General features: G+C 42.1%; 3 protein-coding genes across 5 annotated transcripts in view; 1 reads left to right on the top strand and 2 right to left on the bottom strand.

The window, feature by feature from the left end:
* Nucleotides 1–1,154: 1,154 nt before the first annotated feature.
* Nucleotides 1,155–4,778, bottom strand: LOC147180420 (uncharacterized). The gene is made up of 2 exons (XM_086074968.1): nucleotides 4,638–4,778; nucleotides 1,155–3,312 (listed from the first exon to the last, which is right to left on the bottom strand). Exon 2 carries the CDS (start codon nucleotides 3,277–3,279, stop codon nucleotides 1,240–1,242), a length of 2,040 nt encoding a protein of 679 aa, XP_085931094.1. The 5' UTR covers nucleotides 3,280–3,312; nucleotides 4,638–4,778; the 3' UTR covers nucleotides 1,155–1,239.
* A 1,917-nt stretch (nucleotides 4,779–6,695) lies between these two features.
* Nucleotides 6,696–10,645, bottom strand: LOC147180419 (uncharacterized). Of its 2 annotated transcripts, none has more exons than XM_086058970.1 (4): nucleotides 10,219–10,645; nucleotides 9,057–9,175; nucleotides 8,788–8,896; nucleotides 6,696–7,897 (listed from the first exon to the last, which is right to left on the bottom strand). In XM_086058970.1, exons 1-4 carry the CDS (start codon nucleotides 10,493–10,495, stop codon nucleotides 7,206–7,208), a joined length of 1,197 nt encoding a protein of 398 aa, XP_085915096.1. In that variant the 5' UTR covers nucleotides 10,496–10,645; the 3' UTR covers nucleotides 6,696–7,205. The 2 variants fall into 2 exon arrangements, with proteins under 2 accessions (XP_085915096.1, XP_085915105.1); XM_086058979.1 differs by having other exon boundaries at nucleotides 10,231–10,645.
* A 1,470-nt stretch (nucleotides 10,646–12,115) lies between these two features.
* esyt2a (extended synaptotagmin-like protein 2a) overlaps nucleotides 12,116–27,537 on the top strand; it is a 38,420-nt gene continuing 22,998 nt past the window's right edge. The window contains exons 1-7 of one of the 2 annotated variants that reach the window (XM_086071467.1): nucleotides 12,116–12,304; nucleotides 13,935–14,328; nucleotides 19,631–19,672; nucleotides 20,874–21,008; nucleotides 21,095–21,171; nucleotides 23,120–23,192; nucleotides 26,631–26,720. In XM_086071467.1, coding sequence (XP_085927593.1) covers nucleotides 13,942–14,328; nucleotides 19,631–19,672; nucleotides 20,874–21,008; nucleotides 21,095–21,171; nucleotides 23,120–23,192; nucleotides 26,631–26,720 — 804 coding nt within the window. In that variant the 5' untranslated portion in view covers nucleotides 12,116–12,304; nucleotides 13,935–13,941. The remainder of the gene's footprint in view (nucleotides 12,305–13,934; nucleotides 14,329–19,630; nucleotides 19,673–20,873; nucleotides 21,009–21,094; nucleotides 21,172–23,119; nucleotides 23,193–26,630; nucleotides 26,721–27,537) is intronic. The other variant, XM_086071476.1, reaches the window with a different exon arrangement.

Raw genomic sequence — 27,537 nt, 5'->3', positions numbered from 1 at the left:
TATATAAATAAACGATGCGTGAACAGACGCCTAACAACAGCAGCAGTAATGAAAGGCTCATGAAAAAAATTGTTAAAAGCAAACTTACATGAAGAAAACATTAAGGTGTGAACAGCAGCAACACACAGAGCAGCACATAACCGGGTGAGGAAACCGAGCAGGTGAAACCGAGCAGGTTTTTCAACACTTGGCTGACAGCGTGCGACTGCCACCTAGCGGCCGTTTAACATAATGCCGTCATTTACATGAACTATATGGATGAATAATTATTAACACGTACGTGGAAGCCTATATAACTACGCTTATGAACTTACTACTCGATAATCTGTTGATTTTTGGTAAAAACGCTATTTTGACATTTTTAAAAGATTATATACACAATAAAAAAGAGATAGTAATGAATGAGGGAGAGGCGGAGTGAGGTGACTGACAAGATGGCTGCCTCGTGCGGATGTTCGATTTCGTTGGTCTTTACACTGACCAGTATATGTGGCTGGATAGCCGATAGCTCGTACACGCCCGTGCAAGCCGTTGAAGTTACAGGGCGGCCATCTTGCTCCTCTCACCTTGCGAGCAGACTACTGTATAAACTATAGGGTATAAGTTTGTGTAGCGATTATTTGGGGTGCCGTACTGGCGAACGAGTAATTGTGACGGTGTCGGTACCAGATGTGATCGGGCTCGCCTACAGATGACTGAAAATGTGCAAAACGGACATGTGATTTAAACTGTAGCGTTTCTTTTCTGTTTTCCATCTAAAATATCATTAATATTCATTTAATTAATTCCAAATTGTTTCGTTGTTTCCCCAAACACGCCTTCCTTTATTGTCCGACATTACTTTGGGACTACAAGCGTACGTGTGACGTAATATCCGGTCAAAACCTGCAACGTGTATCGTGATTATTCACGAAACCTGTTTCCATAGCCAAAATTCGCATTTTCCTTTTTTCGATACGCTTCAAAATCTACGTGTAAAAACTTTTTTGCAAATTTGGGCCATTTTTAGAATTTCTAGCATTTCCATTCATTATTTTTGTATTTTTTGAAAATTCGAATAAAAATGGGTGGATGGAAACCCAACTATTGTTTGTCTCTCTAATTAGAAATAAGAAATTGGTATATGTAGTTATGAACACCAACAAAAACAGACCAAAAGTTATTCTTTTATTTGAAGTGAACTGGCGCACGTTGACAGTCAAGTTGGTGTCGGCAAAATTCAGTTCAGCGTCGTCCCGTTCAATTGGCCAGGGGATGGGTTGCTGGGCGGAACAGGCTGAGAAAGGGTCTGGTGAGAACCCTGCCCATGGTGGAGAGGAAGTTGCTGGAGCCCAGCGGCACGCCGCTGCCGAGCAGATCCAGTTGGACCTTGAGATGCCTGAAAACGGCATCGTCGAAGTCCGGGTCCTGCATCATCAACGGCGTCTGAGAAGAGTCAAACTCCTTGGACAGTTCTCTTGCCACCGCCTGGATTACGGCGTCGTAGGTGTCCATGTCGCTGAGGGCGGCGGCCATTTTGGGGCTTATCTCCTCCACCGCCCTCTCCGACAGACGCTTGATGACGGGCAAGATGGCCGTAATCTTGGTACACGATCGGCTTTTCCACGACAGCCGCATGACGAGGGTGACGATCAGGGCGCTCACCAGGCTCCTCACGTGCGCCTGGTGCAGGCTACTGGTGGGCGACGGCAACGGCACCGCCGGGCTGGTGGCCATGCTGGTCGACGACGGCGCCGCCGCCGCCGTCGTCGTCGTCGTGCTGGAGCCGTCCTCCAAGCTGGGCGCTTCCGCCTGGCTGTGACTCAGATTGTCGATGAGCGTGTCGATCTCGTTGAGGGCTCCCGACACCTCCACGCGGCTCTTGGCGTTGACGCGCAGCACCTTGAGCCACAGGTGCAGCTGCTGCATGTACTTCTTGATGGTGTCGTCCGTGATGGCGTAGAGGACGTTGCAGTAGGCGTGCTGCCGGATGGACAGGGCGTCGTCTTCCTGCGTGGCCATCAGGTGCTCGTACACCGTGTCGGTCAGTTGCCGCCGCTCTTCCTCCGTGCAGGTTTCCAGCTCCCAGTCCATGAGGTTGGACGTCAAGCTGTCGAACTTGCTGCTCAGCTCGTCCTCCGACAGAGGCCGCGACCACGGCCTGGACTTCTGGCTGCTTCTGGTGGTGCGGCGGCGGGTGGACTCGCCAGACCGCCCCCTCTGAAGGTTGACCACGAAGGGCGGCTGAGTCTTTTGGAACATGCTTTTGAGCCCCGCCATCATCTTCTGAAAGCGAGAGCGTCCGACGGTGTTGAGCGAGCTCCTGACGACCAGCTCGTCGCTGGAAGTGGAGGATTTGGGCCGGGACGAGAAGAAGCGCTTGACCTTCGCCAATATGGCGCTCATGTCGATGCAGGGTTTGGCGCGCTCGGCGCGCTGTTGCAAGTGGACCATCGTCTGGACGATGTCCTCGGCGGCCATTTGCGCGTCTTGGGAGCGTCGCGCCATTTCCTCTTCGGGCTCGTCGCGGCCCTCCTTGGCCCACTTGAGCAGGATGGCGGCGATGGAGCGGGTGGCGCCCTCCACGTCCACGGGCGTGAGGCCGCTCATCCTGTAAAAGCGCTGCGTCATCTTGCTCAAGTAAGATAAACATTTGTGAGCGTGGCACACCATCTCATAGAGCGTGTTGACGCTGGACATGGTCGCGTTGACGTAAAGCTCCGATTGGCCCTCGCTGCTGGTGAGGGCCGAACTCAGAACCGAGTTCATCCTGACGTTGGCTTCCTTCTCGATGAGAGCCGTGAAGCGCTTGGCGCCCACGAAGTCCACCTCGGGCACGTCGGCGGCCGCGGCGAAGGTGGTCATGATGCTGTCGCCCAGTTGCGGCGTGCACTTCTCGATGGCGCTGCTCATCTCGTCCGGGGACGCCCGTCCCTCCAGGTGCTCCACCAGGACCGGCACCACCAGACGCAGGACCTCGGTGGCCACCGTCTGCACGATCTCGCCGCACATGTCGGCCAGGATCATGTCGATGGCCGGGTCCCGCACGCCCGCCGCCAGCAGCGCCCAGTGCGCCGGCGTGATCTTCAGGAAGTGTTTCTCCGTCAGGGACAGAAGAACCTGACTGGAAATGTAACTGGCTTCGCTCTCCATCTTGATCCGAGTAAGAATCGATAACTCGCTATGTCCAAAAAAACATTCCCGCTGATGGGCCGTTTCTGGATGTTCCGATGTGCCGCCCCGCGAGGGCGCCTTGAACGACGATGTCGCGCTTGATGCAAGTGTGACGTCGCTCCTCATTGAGGCCTGATGTCATGTTTAATACAAACGTGCCTTTGAATGGAGACGCATGAGAGAAGTCATACCGTCAGTGAGGTAATCAAGTACATTTTTTTATGTAACTGTACTCTGATATGTTTTTTTTTTTTTGATGACTTTTGCTTTTACCTAGTGATTGATCAATGCGATACAGACGATCAAGGCTTGGGCATAGGCCAATTAGGCGGTCGCCTAGGGCGCCATCTAATGGAGGGGGCGCCAAATTGCAGGGCAAAAAAAAAAAGAAGATAAGTAATATTAGGTGTCCGAAGCCAGCTGAGAAACTACTAAATGAGCTTATGTAAGTCAAACAATTGTATCTACAACACAGTGGACACTGCAGAAAACATATGGGATGTACATTTTTGGTTTCTCACCCGAAAAGTTTTTTTTTTTTGGGCTCCAGAACAGAAAGTTTGCAACTCAGAAGTATGAATCTTCACCAGTAATCTTAAGTTGCAAGTGGGCATCGACTGTAATTGACGATGTCACACATCTCATTTCTGATTGGTCAAACTAAAGGTGTTACGACTATCCCTTTGTTACAACATTCCCCGATCTCCTCTATAGCCTTTAAAGGATTTAGGAACACAACTTTTAAGTGCAATATGAGGCAAAAACATTCTTATTTTTACATGGTTCATGTGTAAAATAACAATGGCTTAAAGTTGTGTTCTTATAATCTAAACAGCTAAGTTTGACATTTTGAGTTGAATGTTTCCCTTTTTTTTTTTTTAATGGGCAAAAGTGCTTTATAAAATAAAAAAAGTTATATTTATCTTTTTATATATAATGAAAAGACCTCAACGTGCTACAATCTACATTTTTGCCTAGGGCACCAAATCACCCTGCTCAGGCCCTGCTGACTATTAGTAATCAAGGAAGCCAATATTTCAAGCCAATATTCATTTGCAATAAAAGAGAAATTTGTGTCAAAATAAAATAATATTAATTTTAATTTTAAACATATAAAGAAATGGTCGGGGAAAGTGGGAAAGTTCAATGTCAGTCCCAACGTGGAAATTTAAATAGATCCATAAATGAAAAAGTTCTCTATAGCTCACTGAGCGACAAATGCATGTGAGTGTAGCTAATTTGGGGTTTTCGTCAGGGTTCGTAAAAGGTTTCAAAAGATCTTCGTCGTGAAAAATGGTCTGAATATGTTCAAAATGTTTCTACGACAAGTAAATACTGTAAATACTGTTGCTGTCCCTTTAAAGGAAAGTAAACAGCTGAGTTCAGATATGACGGAAGGACCTGTGCACGTTCTTCAGAACGGCAACGGACGGCTAATAACTATGTCGACGCTTTTCTTTTTATAGTAACTTCAAACTGCTTACCTTAATTACTTAATGACTTTAGGAATCCCGCGTTACATTGTCGCCAAAAGGTACAGTCCTGGTGGATTCATAAACAGTTCCAGTCCTTCCTTGTTGAAAGTGAAACCAAACTGTCATGACTTTCTTCTGCGTCGTCTTCTCCGTTTTAACCTTTGACCTAATCAGTGAAGGCAAAGTTACGGAAACTTCCGGTTTCACTTTCAACATCAAGGATCTACTAAATGGTAGGAGTGAGTTGAATATTCGTACAACACGAGTCTCCGCTACAGATAATTGAGTTTTGCCAGATACGAATTCGAATATAATTAGACTTCCTAAATACCTGAGCTGAAGGAAAGTCGCCTTCTGGCACGCGGAAAATAGTTATCTCTTAATTGGTTGTTAATTTTCTGCAGCCGCATTGCTCATGTTGCGTCTGCAGTCTCTCACACTGGCTGCTTAAGTTCGTTTTTATTTAGCTGCTGAAAGCACTTATACACATGCACAGCTGAACACACTACGAATTAATATATGTTCGATTTTTAAAAATAAAATATACAAAATAGAGATATTGCAAATTAAGCTTTACACACACAGCTTAACACTCTTTCATTAAAGTTAGGTAGTAAAAATTAAAATATTGAAAACAAAATAATAAAAACGAAATCTGTGTTGCTATGACATTTATTGTTCATTCACATTCATTATTTCCTACTGTAAGTGCTGTATTCTGCAGTATTTTTAGTTTATAAAAAAAAACTTGTTCTAAATAGTTCTCTTAATATTGTGATAAAAAAAAAGTGAATCTCAATTCTCAGACTGTTCTGTAAATATTTATTCATACACATACATTTTCTGAGTTTATACAAACTTTCCTGAAAAATAGTTATTTTGTGATCAAAAGCATTGATTTGAATCTTTATTAGTCTGTTTTGTAAATATTTTTCAAAAAATAACAAATATAGAAACTTTTTTTCAATTTCATACTAAAAAAAAATACAGTAACGTATTGATGTAATCGCCACCCATTTTGGTTAAACTACGCCCATTTCCGGTTTGCGCCACAGCCACTCTGAATACATTTACAGATACAGATCATTTAGATGGATGAACAGATACAGATACAGATAGTGCGGTACTCGCTCGTCCCGAGACGCCTTTTTATTTGACGGACAGGTGACACTCAAAAACATTGGGAGGTTGCTTCATGGCTTTCCCACGAAAAGGGAAACAGCAAGCATTGGTTCCTCTCGATCCCTTTTTTTTTTTTTTTTTTTTTGTTGCCTCTTCTGGTTGTGGCAGCTGGTCCACAACATGTCAATCATTGTTCATTCAAGTGTGGCGTTTGCCGTTTATTCAAAGCGGCAGACGCATTTTCTATGCTGCCACAATGTTTGTGCTAACGGCCATTTTGGGACGCGGGACGTTAACGTCAGGATCTTTTATTGTAATTTTGCGCATTGTTCTGTGCCCGACTTTATTTTACATCATGAATACAAATCAATTTACGCTTGCTCACTTTAACGTGTTGCTTTACTCAGGATGAAAGAAATCGAGGTGGGAAATGACAATGGAAGTCTTTTAAGTTTTCGGGTGTCTTATAAGCCCGCAAGCTCTACTGTAAACCTCACGTAAGATGAAATATCGCGGTATTTGTGAGTTCACAAAATCCGGCGAATACGTTTTACGCCGCTCCAGCTGACCTTTTTGACGGACCAATCAGCTGTTGTTTAGGGCGGGATGAAACCAATAAGCGGCGATGGCGGGGGAAAGAAACAAGCCTAACAGGCCAATGGATGCTGCAATTAATTCTATTCTCGCAGAATTACTCAGCGTTGTTTTTTTGGTTATTTTGGATTGTAGTGTAAATTCCCAAGTCAGGAAATAGACAAAAATTAGGAATTTTTTAAACTAAAAAAAAAAAAAATCATCACAATTTACAAGAGGGGAGATATATATTCAGTTTACATGCACTTTTCAGTGTTTATACAGAACTCTCATAATAGATAAAACTATTTTGTTGTATTGCTAAAAAAAAAGTGAGGCAACATATCACGCATGTTCACAGAGGCGTGAAAATAATTATTTCAAAACAGTTCTTTATTTACTTGTGTATTTCGACTTCTTACTGAATCGACATCAATGTGTTGAAAGTCTTAAAGAATGGAAATCCGAGAAAACTCTCATTTAAATTGAATCGAATTGCAACCGAAAGAATTGAACCAGAACCGATTTACAGTTAAAGAATCAAAATGAAATCGAAATGAGAACTGAAATCAAATGAAAAAATGGAATTGAATCACACCCTTAAAGAACCCAAATTGAATCAGCGATAAGAATCACAATGGAAGTCAAATTCAATCATATCCAAAAAGAATCGAAGTTGAATCAAATCACAAGCTAAAGAACTGACATTGAATCAAAATCTAGATTTAAAAAAATATATATGACAGAAACAAAAATAAAATGCAACCTAAAGAATTAAAATTGAATCACAACATGAGCAATTGGAAAGGAATTGCTGCGCCTTATGGTCGTGAGAATACGGTATCTGTTATTTTGGCGAGTCGCCCCAGGAAGCGAGCGGGCTCAGCCTTCCTGTTGCGGTCCGGGGTGGTGCTTTTGCAGGTGTATCCTCAGGTTCTGCTTCCCCGCAAACCTCTTGGCGCAGCGGTGGCAGGCGAACGGTCGCTCGCCCGTGTGGACGCTCTGATGCGTTTTGAGGTGGCCCGATTGCGTGAAGCGCTTTCCGCACTGGCCGCAGCAGTACGGCCGCTCGCCCGTGTGGACGCGCACGTGCGTCTCCAGGCTGCGCGCCGACGAGAACCACTTGCCGCAGTAGTTGCAGACAAAACGCCGGTCCCTGCACAAACGGTTCCGGTCCACGCCGTACGAGCCCAGGGCCAAAGGGAAGGCGGCGTTCAAGTCGGACGCCGGTCGGTGGGGGAGGACCAGGATGCTGGACAGGCCCTGATTGGCCCACAAAGGGCAGAGGTCCAGCTCGCCGGCGCCCGGTCGGGGATCACGTAAAGTCACAGCCCGGTCGGGGCCCCCCCAAACCAAGGCCGAGCTTTTCCTCGCCGATGGGATTTCGCCGTCGGATTCCGAAGCCAAGTGGTAGACCACGTCCAAGGAGGTGTCTCCGGCGGGACCCGGGGAGCCCGAAAAGCTGTGGGAACCTTGAGGCGGCGCATTGTTTTGGTAACAAGATGAGGTGGCGGTGAAAATTCTGGAAGTACCGGCTTCTTGCTTTGCCTGCTGGGGCGCAAGTTCTGCTCCTTCTATCAACAGACACCAGGACGCTAACGTTAGCACGTGTTCGTCATTATGCGGTATATGCTAATGCGGTATATGCTAACGCTATATGTAGTTTTAAGCGAAAAATGTAGTTTCAGTTATGTTTTTTTTAAAGCATTTTCATTTTTTTTTTCGTTTTCAAAAATATTTTTTCAGTTTTAGTTAATTGTTGTTGAACTCTAATAACCTTGATGACATCACATTAGAGATACACCGATATATATTTTTTTCAGGGCCGGTACGGATACCGATTATTAGTAGTCAAGGACGCTGATAACCGATATTTGGTTGGCGATGGTCATTTTCACTAAATGGGAAAATATTGGCATCAAAATTTGAAAAAATACAAACTCCAGCTCTTAATTTTGGGGGAATTTTCAAGCATATGTTTATTGAACAACTTTTAGGGTTTGTAAAATATTGGCGTTTTTTTTTTTTTCCCTTTTTTAAAATCTTAACATCTTTGTTTTGAAAAAGTTCCGGGATCTCCCAGGGATGTTTTCAAAAGTTAAATAAAAACTTAAACAATTGTTTCCTACAGCAAATAAAGTATGCCAACATTTCAAAACATCTGAAGTATTAAATTTTTACTTATCTTAAGTCTTAATTTCAAACAAAAACAGAAGGTGCCGAAAGTTGCCAAGGTCAGCAGCATCTCAGAATTTTTGTTTTGTTTTTAATTTAAATGAGTTCCCTGAAGTTAACACTTAAAAAAAAAAAAGGATCTATTATCGGCCATATGATTCTTTAAAATGGCCGATGCCAATATTCGTCAAAATGCTGAATATCGGTGCCGATAATCGGCCCGGACGATAATCGGTCTATCCCGACATCGCACGGCAACAAACGAACGTCGGCGCGCTTTGACGCATACCGCCCTCGTCCAGAAGCAGCTCGCCGGCATCGTCCTTGTCGCTCGCCACTTCCTGTTTGACGGCAAGCACATCCTCTTCGCTCCTTGAATCGTCGGCGCACGAGCTGTCCTGGGACCACAAAACCCCGCCCACGCGGTTTCAGAAAGAAGTCAAATTTAGGCGATGGCACGCTGCAGCGCGACTACAAAAATACCGAAGTACCTCGTGAAAAACACAAAAAATACTGCCGTGTTTTTCAATGGGAGCGTTAACGTGAATGTTAACCAACCTCTGCTGCCGAGGGCGTGGCTTCGGGTGTCGCCGCTGACGACAAACGCTGTCCTCTTCTCCGGCCGCCGTTGCAGCCATTCGGCGACCTGTCGGCCATGCCCGATGATGCCACACGCACTGGACAACAAGAAGAAAACAAAAAATCACTTTGCAATGAAAACTAATATTCAAATCAATGAATAAAATGTCGCCTAAAGTAAGTGCTTTTTTTCTAGCGGTCGTAGTAGTAATAGTAGTTAGGGCTGCTCGGTTATGGAGAAAATAATAATCACTCTTATTTTGGCAGTAATTGAAATCATGATTATTCAAACGATTATTTTTTTTTTTGGTACAAAACAAGAAAATGTTTAGGCATTTAAATATTAAGACTAATAAAAATACAAACATTCTAATTATGCAATTTTTTTTAATAAACTGAATTTATAATTATATTTATTTATGTTGGCAAAAACTTGAAGTTGGAGTGCAGAATGTGGTACAAAACAAGAAAATGTTTAAACCTAAAATTAAAAATATATAAATATTATTTAAATATTAAGACAAAATTCTTTATAACACTATAATTACGCACGTTGCTTTTGAATGAAACAAAAATGTATTCAATTAGTTATTTTTAAATTTAAAAAAGGTGTAAATGTATACATTTAAACAACTAAAAAATGAGGGTTTTTTTTAAAACGACTATGCTGATTTTGTAACTGTGGAGTGTAATCATTGAAATTGGAATTGAATTTCAAATAATTGCACAGCCCGAGTAGTAGTTAGAGTAGCAGACATTTCAAGTTGAAAGTATTATTTGCAACAATAATAGTACAGAAGTAGTGATAATTTGGAGCACGAGTAATAAGTTGCAGTAGTATTAGGAGTGCAAGAAGTGCTAATAGTAGTTTGTAGCTAGTAGTAGTAATGTAGTAGCGGAAGTACTTAACAGTAGTAAAAGGAACAGCGGAAGTAAGTAAGTAAGTAGGAGCCGGTTACGGCAAAATATTCGCTTTGTAACAAAAAAAATGCTTGCAATATCTCAATTTTGTTATAGGCAGCGAGTTTGACACTTGAGCAGTAGTTGCGGTTGAAGTAGTGATTGTAGCGAATAAATTCGAAGCAGTGGAAGTAGTCGTAGTAGTAGTTTTTGGTGGCGTGTGTCTTGAGTACTCGAGTACTCGAGTACTCGCCGTCGTCCGACTCCTCTTTGGCTTCGTCGGGGCTTTCGGCGCCCGAGACGGCGGCTTTCTCCGCGCCGCCGCGGTGGGCGACGATGTTCTCGATGAGCTCCAGCTTCCTGCGGAGCTCGTCGTTCTCCTTGCGGCTGCGGCACATCTCCACCTGGAAGACGGCGTAGCTGTCGTCCACCAGCTGGCAGATTTCGGCCACCGCCGCCCGAGTCAGAGTCTCCATGATGGTCGCCAGCTGCGAGTGCAACGCCGCCAAACTCTTCATCGCCCTGACACAAAACGCACACTTCACTTAATGAATGTGACACTGGGAAGAAACACGCAAGCGTTTAGATTCGAACAATATGTATGTTGCATACACGGCCCGACATGTTTGTTTGGGTCTGTGGACGTTTGTTTTTGCTTTCGCACTCTGCTTCCGCTTTGCAGATTTCAAAATGAAAGCACGGCGAAGCTCGTTGCGCACGGCGACTCACTACCTTGCTCGTTTGTTTTGTTTTGATTTAGTTGAGATTTTACGTGACGTTTTGTCTCTAATCTTTTAAAAGTAAAACAAATATCTATTTTACGTTTTTTTCCCCACTAACGTCAGTTCGTTATTAGTAATTTTTTTTTTTTAAAGTATTTATTTTGACCCCTCAAGTTCCAGTTTGTATAAGTTTGCACAATGCACCGGTTGTAAAACAAACCTAAAAACTAAAACGTTAATATTTTCTCAGTAGCACCTTTTTCCCCCCGTCCTCCTGTTCAACAGTGTCTCGAGATACAAGTCCTATTGGTTCTGTGAGTACTGTACACTTGTTACTCAAAACACTTGTATCTCAAATCATCTCTCTCCATTGACATGAGTGGAAACGACATTAATCTGTTCCATCCTACCAAAAATGTATTTTAAAAAATTGTCATGTTTTTCTTTAAATAAATAAATAAAAATAGACATTTGCTGCAAAATAACTCAATAGAGTATAAAGAATTTGAGTTTTTACAACAGTCACTTGGGGGCACTATGTCTGCCAAACTGCTGCTTTTCAGGAAGTGAGTTGAGTCATTGCCACCAGACAACATTATTTTGAGGTTTTTTTTTGCTCATAAATAAAACTATCTGTCTTCTGCACGATTTCTTATGCTCCCAATTTTTTTTAACATGTTCAAAAATTTGAAGACAACAAGAAAGCTATTTGCAAGCATAAGAAACCTGACAAATTCGAAATACCAACACTCGCTAAATGCACACACCCTCCAGCTCAACAGGCTTTAGTCTGAGATGACAAAATAATAATAATAATAATAGGAGAGTTTGTTGAATTGTTAGCTACAAAGGCATTAAACTACTCACAGGTCTTTGAACGTTGGATTTGGTGTAAAATGGAACTTTACAGCCAATTTATGAAATCATTGTACGTTGACCAGACCACACGCTGTAACTTGGCCCTTATGAATGTCTGCTAGCTTAATGCTAACAAGCAATGCAAAACGCCGTCAACAGGCTAATAAAAATACGCATCTACGCTAGTTCCAAAGCTTTAAACAATTTATGTGTGTTTTCCACAACAAAAAAATGGTGTTCGGCATTCCCTAAAAATCAACCCCGAAAAAAGTACATTTTTATCATGTTTTTTTTTTTTAATGAATGGATGGGGGGAATCCGCAAATAGCTGACTGCGGGCGGCAAACCGGGAATCTGCGGGAATTCCACTGTATTTTTATGGAATCCCAAATTTTGTTCGATTCGTTTTTGGCACAAATCTGATTCCATGTACAGTGCAGGTATTTTCCTTTTTTCGCTGCCATTTCGACCAAGCCGGTTGCTGTTCTTCTTCTCGCCACCAGGGCTCGCTAGTGTACCGCAGCAGGCCAGGGGGCGGAGGCCGACCTCACCGCGGCGATGACGGCTTCCTGCCGGGTTGCTGGAGCGAGGCGGGCGGGTCGAGCAGCGGCGGCGCCTTCCACATCGCGATGAACTGAGACGCCGAGGCGCAGTCAGCCCCGTCGGAGTCGAGCTGGTCGGCATGTGGAGCGCCGCGCGTCCTCGCTGCTCGATTTGAGGTCGTTTAAAGAGCGAATGCAGATTCTGGTAAGTGTTGCGTGTTTTGTTGCTTTGTCGGAAGAAGTTGATTTTTGTTCTTTCCCCCCGCCCGGTTGTCGTTGGCTTCGACGCAAGAAGCCTTTCGACGTGTCACTTGTTGGAAAGAACGTCATGACAGACTCGCTTGAAATTTGATCTGGTTTAACGTTTGTACTCCTTGGAGTAAATAGGAGCCTTCTGTTCATTGCAACTAAGCTACGGATTGGATTTGATGGAGGGTGTTCTTTGCTTCGGCGTACATGAAAGCATGAAAAACAAAGTTGAGGAAGCGCTACAAGCTTCAATTTCGATCATGGCGTGACATCGCCGCCAGCCATCAGTGGCAACTCGAAGACACTTCACAGCACTTTACGAAGTGAAATACGAGATACAAATAAACGTTAGTAAGCGTCGGATGTACTCCGAATACAACAGAGGCTCAACATGTTCCGCTGTGGATCATTTCAATCACCCTGCTTGGCTAAGCGATCGCCAATAATCGCGGTATTTTAAAAAAAATAGGATGTTTGTAGGTAGAGTTTGGAATGGCGATGCAAGTCAAATGACGTCAGAGGGCAACGATGGGAAATCATTTGCATTCCTTTGACCACACAAAACTAATCATGTTATTATTATTATTATTTTTATATTAAATTCATGCAATTGAGTGGTAACCTCTTCAAGGTTAATATAAAGTAACTTAAAAAAGATTTTGTTTGCACACAAAAAAATTGGTTTTGGGGACTTGCACCGGCCTTCTCAAACTTATTGGGAGACATTTTCCAAGGACCATTCCTGTTTAATTAATTGATTAATATTTATATAATACGGTTTTTTTTCCCCCAAAAGAAAAAAAAAATATAATGTTATGAAAATAAAGCACAATTTTTTCCATGTAAAATCGTTTCAAGGAACAATGTGGTTAAAAGTGTTAATCCAACTCTTATCTTTCAAAGTTACAGTTGCAAAGTTATAAATCAAAGTTTGATGAAGGGATTAGGTCAAATTTCAGGACGTCTAGAAAAATAGGACTATGTTCAAGTAAAAATTATGCCACTTAATCTGAAAAAAACAGCAACCTTAATTCTTGCAAATATGTTCTTTGATGTACAATATCATACTAATAGAGAGCAGGGGAAAAACATAATGTTATGTAAGTAAAGTCAAATCATGTAAAGAAACAACTCAAAGTGCTTTACACAAAAAAGAAAAAGGTTGTATTTTTGCACAAATGCACAAAGAAAATTTGATTCTAGTTCAGTTCCTGGTTTGATCCATTGTACATTAGCAAATTGTCAAAAATGTTGAACATTGTTTCCCAAAGCAGATGTTTGCAAATGTCTGAATTAAAAAAAAAAACACAAACAATTCGTCTGCGTTCCCGGAGGACTGCAGGAATTGCAAAATTTTTACTGTTGAGAGGCTGAAATTCTGAGGATTTAAACTATTTTAAGTTAAACATCGTCTCTAAAGGATTAATTGCTATCAAAAATAAATGTGATAATTAATTAGTTGTCAATTGTTTGACCCAATGTTCATGTTTAAGCGCAAACCTTATTTTGTGAGGCACCGGACGAGAGCGTTGTTTTGTCCTGCTTGTGCGTCCTTGCAGTAAATGTCTGACCTTGTGCTTCTGCAGAGGAGAAATGAGTAACAGCGTTGGCTCCAGGACGGAAGGCCCGGCCGGATCGATCGCCATGCCCAACGGACCGGCCTCGGCCCCCGCCGGCCCTCCCGGCCCCTCGCTCGGCCCGCCGGCGCAGGAGCCGGCGGACGGGCCTCAGTCGTCCCTGACGGACGTCACCGAGATGTGGGTGAAATTTGGCAAGACGTTCGCCGCCATCCTGCCCATCTACATCCTGGGCTACTTAGAATTCAGCTTCAGCTGGGTGCTGATCGGACTGGCGGCCTTGTTCTACTGGAGGCGAGCCCACGGCGCCAAGGACTACAGGATCAACCGCGCCCTGGCCTTCCTGGAGCACGAGGACAAAGTTCTCAAGCAGAATCTGCCCACCACCGAGCTGCCGTCGTGGGTAAGTCAACTCATGTTAAAGCCGAGATACACCGATCCGACGTCGGCCAAATGTGACCGACGCCTACCCACCCGCGGCGTCGGCCCAGACGTCGGCACGCCGCGTAGAAAAATGACGTGCATACACACGGCACCGACACCGACTATTACGTAGCTTCAGCGCATGCGCGAGAAGTAATTCCCCTCCGTACCATTGGAGGGGGGTAGTCATTATTCCTAAAGGCAACCGGCAACCTCTTTACGGGGGCGGGATATAAAAACGTAAACAACTCATACCGGTGTTGACAGCGGCGGCCACCTGGTGATGCCAAAACGGGCGCTGGAACAAGCTTCGTCCCCGTCTCGTTCCCGAACGCATGGCTGCACTCTGCTGTGGCGTATCCTGGACTCTGCTACCGATCGTCGGTTCACCCGAAACGCTTCGGCCGCGCTGCCTCTCCACGTTTTGGACGCGGTGCCGACCTCCAGCTTCTGAAGGAGCTTCCTTGAGACTGCCGGACGGAAGGACCCACAAGGACGGCGCTGTTAAATGCGCGGTTATTGACAAACAAAACGTTTATTTTGAGGGAGTTTTTCCTTTCCAACAACTTGGATTTCCTCTGCCTGACGGAGACCTGGACTGTCGCTGATGAGTCCATTGCTATGATTGAATTACGACCGCCTGGCTGTGCTTACTTGGACGCTCCGAGGACGCAAAAATCGGAAGAATCAATATTGAATCGATTTTCCAGCGTTTCCTTTGTATTCATTCAGCAGCGACGCGGCGCCGCTCCTAAATCCGACCCGCCGCTCCTTCGAGCTAGTAAAAAAAACAACAAAAAAAAGTGCGCCTTTTGTGTGCGCTGGGTTCCGAAGACGTTATCCCTTCAGCCAAGCTACGGGGCAAATTTTGCTGTGCCGCCGCGCGTTTCTGATTGGCGGGCGTGTTTCACGCTCGTTCCTGGTTGGCTGCTTCCACGGGCCGCTGTGAATGGCTACGTTATGACGTGTGACTTTGGAGCGCGCAACGCAGGGAGGACTCGAACGAACTGAAATGTGGAGATTAAACGAGAAAGTGAATAAAAAGAGAGATCAAATAATGCAGTGCGACCTCCTGCTTCGTGCAGTTCATTTCGTCTACCCCGTTTGGACCCCACCTTTTTGGCGACGTACGACAACCCCCCCGTACCCTGGCCGCGAGACCGAGCAGGAACGGATAACAAAATACTGCCGGGGTTGTGCCAAAGTAGTTACCCCCGAAAAAAAAACACCGGCATCATTGCTAAACAGCCGCACGGCAACGAGACCGACTCCGATTATGACGAGGGGGGAACCTGCCATGTTGGATGGAGAAATTGTTCAGCTGTTCAATTCGGATTCAGAAGATGAGGACTTGTAAATGAAGACCGATCGAAAAATAACGCGAGTACATTGTTAAATTGTTGAATAAAGTACAACCGAACTCACAGTTTATTTTTTCCGTGAAAATGACCATTCAAGGACAGACGGCACAAAACTGCCGAACAAGAAACCAACATTAAATCATTCACTGCCATTTACGACGTTGATGTCAAAGATTTTTTTTTTTTTTGACTGGGCTGGCAATGAACAAGTTAACTCACTGACTCACTGCTGTTGACTAGAGTAGAGATTGACCCATTATGCTTGTTTCAGGGCCGATACTGATACGGATTATTAGTCGAGGAGGCAGATAACTGGTATTTGACTGAAAGAGATTTATAGCCATTCAAATTTTTAAAAACACAATTTTAAATTTTTTGTTGAAATGCCTTTAACCATTTTTTTTAGTGAACAACCTTTCAGATTGGTAAATTTTTTTAATTTTTTTTTAATTTTTAATCTTAGACAGTAGACATATTTAAGTTTCCAAAATTTCAAAATATCTTGACAGAGTGTCTGTAGCATGAGATGAATAAATGTGAGAGCAGAGCGGTCTTATTGATTGATTGATATGTAATTCTATTTATATATTTATTTTTGTATTTATTTCCACATTTATTGTTATTTTAATTTGAAAGTTTTGAATCTCGCTTTTTATTTTTGTATTTATTTTTTACTTGATTTATTTATTTATGGAAATACATTTTTGTTGTTTTAAATTTCCATTTATATTTATTTTTTTGTATTTAATTTTTGAATTACATTTTTTATGTCCATTTTTATTTTCACTTTTCTTTCTTTCTTTTATTTATTTATTTATTTATTTATAGTGGGGCAAAACAAGTATTTAGTCAGGCACCAATTGTGCAACTTCTTTGTAATTTTCATCATAGGCATACCTCAACTATGAGAGACAAATGGTCCCTTTGCAGAAAAATAGCCCCAAAGCACGATGATGCTATTTTCAACCGATACCGATAAACCAATCATTTAGAAAGTGCCGATGTCGATAACCGATAAGTAAGATGATAATTGTTTGCGAAATTCACTTGAATACAAATATACTTTCAAGTCCTACTATATTATTTGCTTTCTCCGTATGACGTCAAATTGGTCGATAATTGCCGATAATAATTGGCCAATTTCTTTATTGTCTGGTTTATCTGTATGCCGTCAAATTGGTCGATAATTGCCGATAATTGTCGGCCACCGATATTATCATGCTTCCCTCGTTTCCACCCTCATGCTTAACAGTGGGTTTGGTGTTTTTGGGATGCAACTCGGCATCTTTCTCCTCCCAACATGACGAGTGGCGTTTTGACCCAAAAGTTCTATTTTGGTTACTTTAAAATAAAAGTATTTATTTAAAATTTTGGCAGTTTTGGTCCTCCATACGTTTGAGCCGGCGTGGTGTCGCGCTGACACGTAAGTTTGCGGTCATTGTGATAAGAGTGTACGCTGATAACGGAGGGTTCAAAGTTCACACGTGCTGATTGGCAGGCTCTGTTGTCGCCTTAATCCTTCCTCTGGGCCAACAAAGACGGCGATCAGCGCTTTGTCGTCAACGCGGCGCACATCGCAAGAAGCGCACGCGACCGCTTTGGAAGATGGTGAAGAATTCTTCTAAAAAAAAGACCGTTCAAGATGTTTCGTGCCACTTTGGAGTTAAATTTTATGCTCCAACTAAACTAAATCATGAAGTGTCAAGTGCCGGTGACATCTTTTGTTGTTTGAAGACATGCCAGCTGACGGTGCGTTCAAGTGTCTCGTAGCACGGTATGTGGGCGGGGCCACGGCGACCGTTTTTGAGTGCCAACGGGCGGAACAGGAATGGGAACAATGCGACCAGTGTGCGATGCTCTGCTTCGACTCCGCTTGCAGTCGCTCTGTTGCTTTGTGTTTGGAAGCTGTGAATTCCATACTGTCCTTGGAGGCATCGCCTGATTTACTTGGCTGGATGGATACATGAGTGATTGATGGACGGATTTACGTAAACGTCAATAATTAATCAGTTGTTAAGTGCGGAAAAAGCTGTGATTTCCGACTGTCCCTGAATGCAGCACCTGATACATAGATGATAGATAGACAGGTAACCTGAATGGGTAAGGACGGTTGTTCTGTGAGGAAAGCTGTGATTTCCGACTGTCCCTGAATGCAGCACCTGATTTATTTGGGTTGATGGATTGATGATAGATTGATGGTTGGGTGGATTGAAGGACATTTTGAAAGAATCCATCCCTTGTTTTGTGCAGAATGCTGTACTTTCCAATTGTCCCTGAATGCAAACACCTTATTTCATTGGTCGATTGATGGATAAATGGATAACGCAAGTGGATAAGGTTATTTGGTCACTCGGTTCTCTTGGACGGAAATCTGTGATTTCCGATTGTCCCCGAAGGCAACACCAACTGGCAAAGCACAATGACATTCAAATGCAGTCAAAGTGTGTGCAGGGAAAGTAGCTTAAAATCAAAGATGAGGTACTGAGAGGATTCCCCAATGTCGATCGAATATGACATGTTGTCCAATTGTGTCCAAAGCAGCGGACAAAAAAAAAACGTATTAAAGAAATAACATTTTAAGTCAGTCAGTCATCATCACGCTACATCTTTAGTCGTGTGTATGAGAGTGTCTTTCTTATGTGTAGAAGTAAAATGTGTGTACTAGTTTGTGTGAGAGCCTTTCATGAACTCATTCACTGCCTGCTGTTTCAGCAGTAACCGAAATATGAATGGAAAAAAATCTCTAGTCTGTATGAAAGTATTTTAGTCGATGGCATGAGAGAGCATTTCAGTAGCGCGTATGAGAGCATGATGTGTGATTTTGGAAACCGGGGTCAGTTTTTTTCCAATCCAAGATGTTTGGTTTTCCCTCAAGTCAACAGGGTGGCCACTTTATTAGGTACACCGTCGTTCGAAAGATTCATCCGTTCACGGCGCGTTTAATACCGCCAGCTGTTTCTAATATTTTGATCCCGTGATGGTTGTCCCTAATGTAGTGGCCTGCGGGAGGACGGTGTCGTCAGTGATGCTGAGCCAGGATCACGACGACAACACAATGTCAACACAAAGACAGGGAGTCTCTCTCTCTCTCTCTTTCGCTCTCGCTCGCTCGCCCTCCCTCCATTTGAACGCAGTGTCTGTCTCTTTCAGATTTAAAAATAGACGCCAGAGCTTCTCCTCATCCTGGTTTCCGATTTCTTTGCCTTCCAGGAAAACATCTTCATCATCACCATCACCATCGTCATGACAATCGTGTTTTCTCATTGGGCCACCGCAATGGACGTCTACGGGAGAGCTTTTTATTTGTTTGTCGATGTCGTAGCGCAGCAGAGCAAATTTAACATTCAAAGTCAAAATAAACATCAGGCCACCCGCCGAAATAGCGAAAAGAATGTCGAGACGGAGCCGAGCGTGTTTGTTTACATGCGAGAAGACGCCGTGAAGTGGGGCGCAAATCATCCCAAAAAAAGGCAAAAGAATAAAAAGCAGTATGAAGAAGTTAACAGTGGCAGATTTTCAATGATTAGAATTAGCTGAGAAAAGTTGAACGGGCAGCGCTCGGTTCTCACACGCGTCGTGCTGAGAGTTCCCATGGCGAAGTTGTGTGTGTCGTCGTGTCCTTGGGCAAGGCACTTGGCGCGCATTGCCTCGGTGGTGGTCAGAGGGGCCGTAGGCGCACACGGGCAGCCGCGCTTCCGTCAACCTGCCCCAGGGCAGCTGTGGCTACTTAAGTAGCTTACTGCCGCCACTGTGTGAGTGCATGAATAATGTCTCCATCCATTGTAAAGCGTCTTTGAGTGTCTAGAAAAGCGCGATATCAATCTGATGCATTATTATTATTTATTATTTGTATGATGAAGTTTTGTTGGTGGCATCCTTGGATGCTCGCTGACTAACGTGGCGCTTTCATGTCTTTCGCAGGTCCACTATCCTGATGTGGAGAGAGTTGAGTGGCTGAATAAGGTACTAACTCACTCACTCACTCACTCACTCACTCACTCACTCACTCACTCACTCACTCACTCACTCACTCACTCACTCACTCACTCACTCACTCACTCACTCACACAAACATGCACGTGCTCGCTCACTCACTCACTCTGTATCTCACTCACTCATTCTGTATCTCACTCACTCATTCACTCACTAACTCACTCACTCTGTATTCTGAATCTCACACTCAATCTCATTCTCATTCTCATTCTCACAAACTTGCACTCTCATTCTAATTCGCCGTCTCTCTTATTCACTCACTCACTCACTCATTCTGTAACTCACTCATTCTGTAAATCACTCACTCACTCACTCACTCACTCACTCTGTATTCTGAATCTCACACACAATCTCATTCTCATCCTCACAAACTTGCACTCACATACTAATTCGCCGCCTCTCTTATACACTCACTCACTCTGTATCTCACTCACTCACTCATTCTGTATCTCACTCACTCATTCACTCACTCACTCACTCACTCTGTATTCTGAATCTCACACAATCTCATTCTCATTCTCACAAACTTGCACTCTCACACTAATTCACCCTCTCTCTTATACACTCACTCACTCACTCTGTATCTCACTCACTCACTCTCTCATTCTGTATCTCACTCACTGTATCTCACTCACTCATTCACTCACTCTGTATTCTGAATCTCACACACAATCTCATTCTCACAAACTTGCACTCACTCACACTAATTCGCCGTCTCTCTTATACACTCACTCACTCACTCACTCACTCTGTATCTCACTCACTCTGTATCTCACTCACTGTCTATCTCTTATTTACATACTTACCCACGCACCTTGTCACTGACGGTCCCGCTCTTGTTCTCACTCACGTTTTCTGTCACACAGACAGACTCAATTTTTAGAAGTCGAATGAGACCATGTATCTGTGCCGTTACCCAGGGGGCCCCCCCCATCACCCTAACCCCCCCCCCCCTCCCCTCAACCAAACGCCCCCCTTCCCCAATCTGGCCTGTAAAAGTAATATTCCAACGGATAATGAAGTTGCGAGGCGCGACCGACCCTGCTCTTCTTCTTGTAGTCACAGTAGCCACTATGCAGTTAGCCGCCAATGCTAACCGAAGCTCACCAGCTAAAAATCTTAGCATGAGCGTTGATGCATGTCGCTGACGGCGCGGTCCCGCTTCACGCAGACGGTGAAGCAGATGTGGCCGTTCATCTGCCAGTTCGTGGACAAGTTGTTCAGGGAGAGCATCGAGCCGGCGGTCAAGGGGGCCAACCCGTATCTCAGCTCCTTCTGCTTCTCCAAGATCGACATGGGCGACAAGGTCAGCGCGCTCGCACGCACGCACGCACGCACGCAATCCGTCGGCGTCTTTTCTTCACGGCTTTTTTTTCAAACGTTTGTTTGCAGCCTCTGAGGGTGAACGGTGTGAAAGTGTACACGGAGAACGTGGACAAGCGGCAGGTCATCATGGACATGCAGATCAGGTACGTCACGGTGGCAAGCTTCTCAAACCCCGCAACATCTCCGAACCCGGATTGTAACATCATCATTTGTATTTTCCTTTTGACTTTGGCATTTTTAAATTTAGAGAATATAACAATTGCTGATTTCAGACTTTGAGCAGGAATGTAATCGTTCATTGATTTTTGAAGTCCCTCATGAAAGCATTGTTTTTTCGATCATGTGCTTTTATTTTGGAAAACAAAAAGCAAACTAGTAACCGAATCAATTTAATTAATTGTGCCGACTTAGTTCTTAACTATATTTTAAAATGTCAGTTTTAGTCCAATTTCAATCACACTTAGTCAAACTCATCCCATTTTTATTTAGTCACCTTTTAGTCGACTTTAAGCGCATTTTAGTCCAAAAAAAACATCATTTTTATTTGTCTAATTTTAGTCAACAGAAACTGTCAACATTTTAGTCAGGACAATCATTTGACCCTAAAACTATTTCATATAAAATTTCCTCTCATCTTTTTGATTTAAAACAACTTCACGCACAACACAGTGTTTCCCACAGATTTGAAATCTTGGGTGGGTGGCCTCCGGGAGGGGAGGGCAAAAAAATAATTGTTGTCATTTTACATTTCATACACTGACAGTTTGCCTTTTTTTTCCAATTCACGCACGCAGTCTACGCAGAGCTACTAGTGGCTAACTATAACTGCAGCTCCGAAAACGAGCGCACCGTACCATACATACTTGTCGCATGCATGCTAAAAACAAACGGTAGCATGTATGCTAAAATACAATAGCAAGCGTTCTAGCATGTGTTTTAAAATGGCAACTGGAGTAAAATAGTGAGTTCAGTTTTACTTTCTAATTCAACTATTTAACTCACGGTACTCACGTTATTCGTTGCCGTGCACTTTAACAGGCGTTCACAATCCATTCACATATCGCGGCGCGGCCTCCCAGTTTGTTTTGGATCTTCGGAACCCGGTGCACACATAAGACAAATTTAAGTGCGCCTTATAGTTTTAAAATACATAATATTTTCTTGGAAACTTCTTGGGCGGCGACCAGTTTACTTGGGCGCACCGCCCAAGTATTAACATGGTGTGGGAATGGCTGCAACAAGTGGCTATAATGACTCAAACTAGTGAATTAGCTAGCATTAGTTAGCGGTCAGATTAACATTGTTTGAATGTTAGCCTATAGCTGTTGCATCAATGTTACGTAGCACTTGCTAGCTGCAGATTTGAAAGGGGGTGTGTCACTGTGTGTTAGTGACAGATTATTATCAGATTATAATCTGCATTTAGCAGAGACAGGATTTTACCTTCCTTTTTCTCCTGCAGCGCCTTCTTGTTTTTCTTTGATAAGAGCCCCACGAGCGCTTCCACTTTTTCACTTTCGTTCTGGTGGCCGTGCTAAATACTTTAGCTAATGTTAGCATTATTGGCTATCGTGGCGGCAGACCTGTACAGGACGCCGTGTGTGACTTTAGAAGAAATGTATTTATTTGTGCTTTGTTAAAATGCGTTACCACAACATCCTATTTCGGCCATGTTTTTTCCGCTCCAATTTAATTTTGGCCGAATGCCCAAAATGTGTATTTTTCTCATTTTTGGCCGAATATTCGGTGCGTGATTAATCTTTATACAAATATGAATCAAAGGCAGTGATCTTTTTCATTTTCTTTTTAAAATCTCAAAATCATAATTAGATAAATAATCCCCGGTTAAAAAAAAAGTTGTAAAGTAACTTAAACTTGAGTAACTCATTACTCTAAAGTAAGTAACTAGTATTTTGAAATATGTTACATTTTGGAAGTCACTTGCCCAACACTGTTTATTAACGAGGGTTTTAGTCGAGTCTAGTTTTCGTCGGGTGAAAAATGTGGTTTGCCGAAAACATTTTGATCGAGTTTTCGTTAACAAAACAAAATGAATACTGACAATATTAACGCGTCTCGTCTCGTTTGCAGTTTTGTGGGCAACACGGAGATCGACGTGGACATCAAGAAGTACTACTGCAGGGCGGGAATCAAGAGCATCCAGGTACCCGGGGCACATCGTTGTCACGGCAACGACATGACTTGACCCTCTCACCTTTTGACCTTTTTCACATCCTGTTTAAGGCATTAGCGTTTAGCATTTAGCTTGTTTTGCGTAGTGGACCACGACGTCCAGGTATCGTCGGCGCCGAGAGCGCTTTCATGTCTTTATGACCTGCGCTGTGTTGACTCAAGCCTGATAACAAGACTCGTTATTGATAAACCAGTCGTTATCAGCGCGCTGGGCTGCTGCCGCCGTTTGCCGAGCACGCCAGAGGAACTTCTCTTTGCTTAAGTGGGACCACCACGGGGGTGCTCGCTCTCGTCGTGACTGGTTTGTGCAAACGTTAAAAAAAAAAAAAGAAAAAATAAGTGTTTATTTAGCAACGAGTTCAAAGTGCGTCCCAGCTGACCTGCTGTGCTTGCACCAGCAGCGCGGCTGCGAACAGGAGCAACTTTGCGACGATTAACGATGACACTTTAGCGAGTTCATTAGTTATTTAGCCTTTAATTTTGTTAGCATTCAGCCTTTGTTTTTTTTTGTGCATTTTTATCATTTCTTGTTTAAAATACTTTTTTAGCATCTAATGTTAAGCATTTAGTGCTTAACCTTCATTTTCCTTCCAAATATTTAGCATTTCACGTTGAACATTTAGTATTTATATTTAGCTTTTATTTTTGTTAGCATTTTTAGCATTTATTGTTGATTATTTAGTACTCTGCCTTTATTTTCGTGAGCATTTTTAGCATTTTTAATGTCGCGCATTTAAGCTTAGCCTTCATTTTAATTCAAATATTTAGAACTTTATGTTTAGCATTTAGTACTCCAATAGCCTGTATTTTTGTTAGCGGTTATAGCATGTAGAGTGTTTAGCCTTTCGTCTTGATTTTTGTGAGCATTTTTCACATTTCATATCTAGGATTTAGTATTTAGGCTTCATTTTTGTGAGCAATTTTAGCGTTTCATATTTAGCAATCAGTAACTCAGTCTTTGTTTTTGTTATCATGAGACTCGACATTGTTTTAGTGTTTTATGGCATTTACTGTTTTTAACCGTCTTTGCTTTGGATGTGTTTGATTTTTGCTCCATATGCAACACTTTGTATGAAGCTGTTGAGTTGAGTAGCATTTATAGTATTTACTGTTTAGCATTTAGTACTTAGACTTTATTCTTGGGAGCATTTTTAGTATTTAATGATTACTATAAAGGATTGACTGATTATCAACTGGGCCGATTGTTGGTGCCGATATTTGGCATTTTGACAAATATCGGCATCAGCCTTTTTACTAATCCGAAGGCCGATAAAATTGGTATCTCACTGAGCAGTGAATGCTTGCAAAAATGCAAATGTACGAAATTTTGGGTTTTCATCAGGATTTATAAGATATTTGTTTTTTTCTTAAGATATTCCGTTTTTTCTTGTCGCAAAGACATTTACAACATTTTCAGACAATTTTTTTTACTGTCTGCGAGGATCTTTTGAAACCTTTTACAAACCTTGACAAAAACCCTAAATTAGCTTACATTCACATGCATTTGTTGCTTGGTGAGATACAGGGATCTTTTTATTCATGGATTTATTTAAATTTCCACTTTAGAAAAAAACTAACGATGCTGACACTGCGGAACTCCCTACTACACTGTTTATTTTTAAAAACAAAACATTTAAATGAAGAAGATATGTTGAAATTTTGGAAAACTTGACTTGCAGTAGAAAACTTTAGGGAATTATTCATTTGCTTAGTTTTTAATTTAGCTTAACACATGTTGATGACCCTGGAAGCTCTCTGCAATTTTTGTTAGAATTTTTCAACAAAGCTGTCAATTCTTTATATGTTTAAAATGAAAAGAAAAAGTCATTTTTAAAAACCACGCTAATATTTTCTCTCTTAATGCAAATGAATATCGGCTTGAAATATGGGTTATCGGTCTCCTTGACTACTGATAATCTGCCTTGAAAAAAACCATCAGTCTATCTCTAATGAGTATTTATTTAGTATTTGAATATTTAGCATTAAGTTACTCAGCCTGTATTTTGTTAGCCTTTTTTTTTTTTATTAGTATTTTCCGTTTAGAGAACGGTGACGAGACTCAGCTGTAGTTTTGACAACCGGTACGCGTGAGCGCCTGAAAGCAGACGTCCCACAACGCGTGAGGATTATGTTGTCAGTCAAGACAACAACAACAACAACAACAAGTTTACTCAGTGCCGATTGATTCCACTTCAAAGGAAAACACGAGTCCCATATGTTCGCTATTAAGCAATTACAATTGGATGTTTGTCATTTTTTTCCTTGAGCATTTAATGTTAGTCTTCATTGTAATTTGGTATTTAGCATTTATTTTTGTGAGCGTTGTTGGCATTTCATGTTTAGCGTTTGCATTTCGCCTTTAATTTTGAGTGTTTGCTATTTAACTTTTATTTGTTTATTTTTTTTAGCATTTCATGATTATCATGACCTATTCTTTATTTTTAATCAGCGGTGTTAACCTTGAACATTCAGCATTTATTATTTACCATTTCATTTGGTGGGATTTTTAGTTTTTAACTCATTCACTGCCATTGACGGCTTTTGACGTCCAAAATTTATTTGAACAATTTCTGTTAGTTTAACATTTTTTCCACTTTTGTTAACAAGAATATGAAAACAGTTTTATTGTACATTTAGAACAGATATGAAATGTATGATTAATCGTGAGTTAACTATTGAAGTTATGCGATTACAATTAACATTTTTAATCATCTGACGCGGTTTAAAAAAGAGAGAAAAGATTATAAAAAAAATTGCGTCAGGTGATTAAATTTTTTATTTGTAATTAATTGTATGACTTCACGAGTTAACTTGCGATTAATTATAAATTTGATATCTGTTCTAAATGTACAATAAAAACATTCTAGGTTTTCATACTCTTGTTAACAAGTGTAAAAAAAATATTTGACGTCTATAACGTCAATAGCATTAATTGAATTAATGTTTAACATTTAGTACTTTGCCTTTTGTGTTTATCATTTTTAGCACCTCACGTTTGCATTTTGTATTCAGCATTTCATGTTTACCATTTCCTGTATTTTTGTTAGCATTGTTTCAATATTTTTAAACTAGTAATATTTAGCTTTGTGTATTGAAACTTTTTAGTTTTTTAGCATTTAAACATATTTTAGCATTTAGCTTTTAGTAGTCTTTATTTTTGTTAGCATTTTTAGCATCTTGTGTTAGGCATTTGGTCTTTAGCACTTGTTTAGAATTTAGTACTTAAGTCTTTATTTGTGTTAGCATCATTAGCATTTTGGTGTACGTGTTTAGCATTTTGCGTTCAGTATTCAACTGAAGTGTTATTAGACTTTTGTTAAGTATGAGCCTTTTGTGTTTTATCCGCATTTTTTTTGTGATGATTTTGAATCGACCTGGCATTGACGTGTTGTCTGGCGTTGCGGTTCAGCTTCACGGCGTGATGCGTGTGGTGATGGAGCCTCTCCTGGGGGACATGCCTCTCATTGGAGCGGTCTCCGTCTTCTTCCTCAAGAAACCCGTAAGTCGCGGCGGATATCCTTTCATCTTCTTCGTCATCTTTCTACATCTCTTGCCTCCCTGGACGGTCCTTCCCTCTTGCAGAGTCCTCCTCGATACCTTTTCTATATCTGCAAGCACTCAAATCATCTTTTCCCCTTCAAAATGGTACTTCATAAAATAAATAATAAATTAATTAATTAAACTGTCATACTTTTTGTGCTGTTTCTTCTGGTGTGCATGCGTTTTGGCCACCTGGGGGCAGCATAAGACAGACAGGGATGTACTTGTAGGGGACGATCACAACTGCTCAGTAAGCTGCAGTGAGAGTTGCCATTTTCCGCAGATGATAAAGAATATATGACTGGAAGTACTGTTGTATTGTCTGTCTACATATCCATTGTTTAAAGGGATACCACAACATACAGTATATCCCGTTTTTTTTTTTAGCCTGTGTTTCTCGTTACGTGTTAGCATTAGCATTATGCTAGTGGACGGAAAGGTTAAGCTGTGTGTTTGTTTGAAAATACGAATGGTGTTTAATGTTTAGTTTGATACTGCGAGTGCCATCTTGAATCCTCTTTTTGCTAATTTGATCTGCCAAACTGCTGCTTGTTGTTCACAGCCAGCACTCATATTTCAAATGCGTGCTTGCAAGTCAAAGCGAAATAGTAGCCGCCTCATTTAGCCTTTCACTGTCGTGTAGCATTCAGTACTTAACTTATGTTTTTGTTAGCATTTTTAGCATTGCATGATTCCTGTTTTGTAGTTAGCGTTTCAGTTTTAACTCGTTCACTGCCATTGACGGCTATAGACGTCAAAAATTCATTTGAACTATT

The sequence above is a fragment of the Leptonotus elevatus genome, chromosome 1 (assembly GCF_054856555.1).
Source record: "Leptonotus elevatus isolate MCC_2025b chromosome 1, RoL_Lele_1.0, whole genome shotgun sequence".
Taxonomy (NCBI): Eukaryota; Metazoa; Chordata; class Actinopteri; order Syngnathiformes; family Syngnathidae; genus Leptonotus; species Leptonotus elevatus.
Note: the sequence above shows the minus strand (reverse complement) of the source record. Positions and strands in the feature narration are given on the sequence as shown.

Bases quoted from the DNA above. Each gene is read 5' to 3' on its own strand.
- LOC147180420 (XM_086074968.1), bottom strand. From the start codon at position 3,279: ATGAGGAGCGACGTCACACTTGCATCAAGCGCGACATCGTCGTTCAAG.
- LOC147180419 (XM_086058970.1), bottom strand. From the start codon at position 10,495: ATGAAGAGTTTGGCGGCGTTGCACTCGCAGCTGGCGACCATCATGGAG. The intron at 9,176-10,218 runs GTACTCGAGTAC...CTTGTTGTCCAG, and splicing joins GGACGACGGCGAGTACTCGA to TGCGTGTGGCATCATCGGGC. The intron at 7,898-8,787 runs GTATGCGTCAAA...GTCTGTTGATAG, and splicing joins GCTGCTTCTGGACGAGGGCG to AAGGAGCAGAACTTGCGCCC.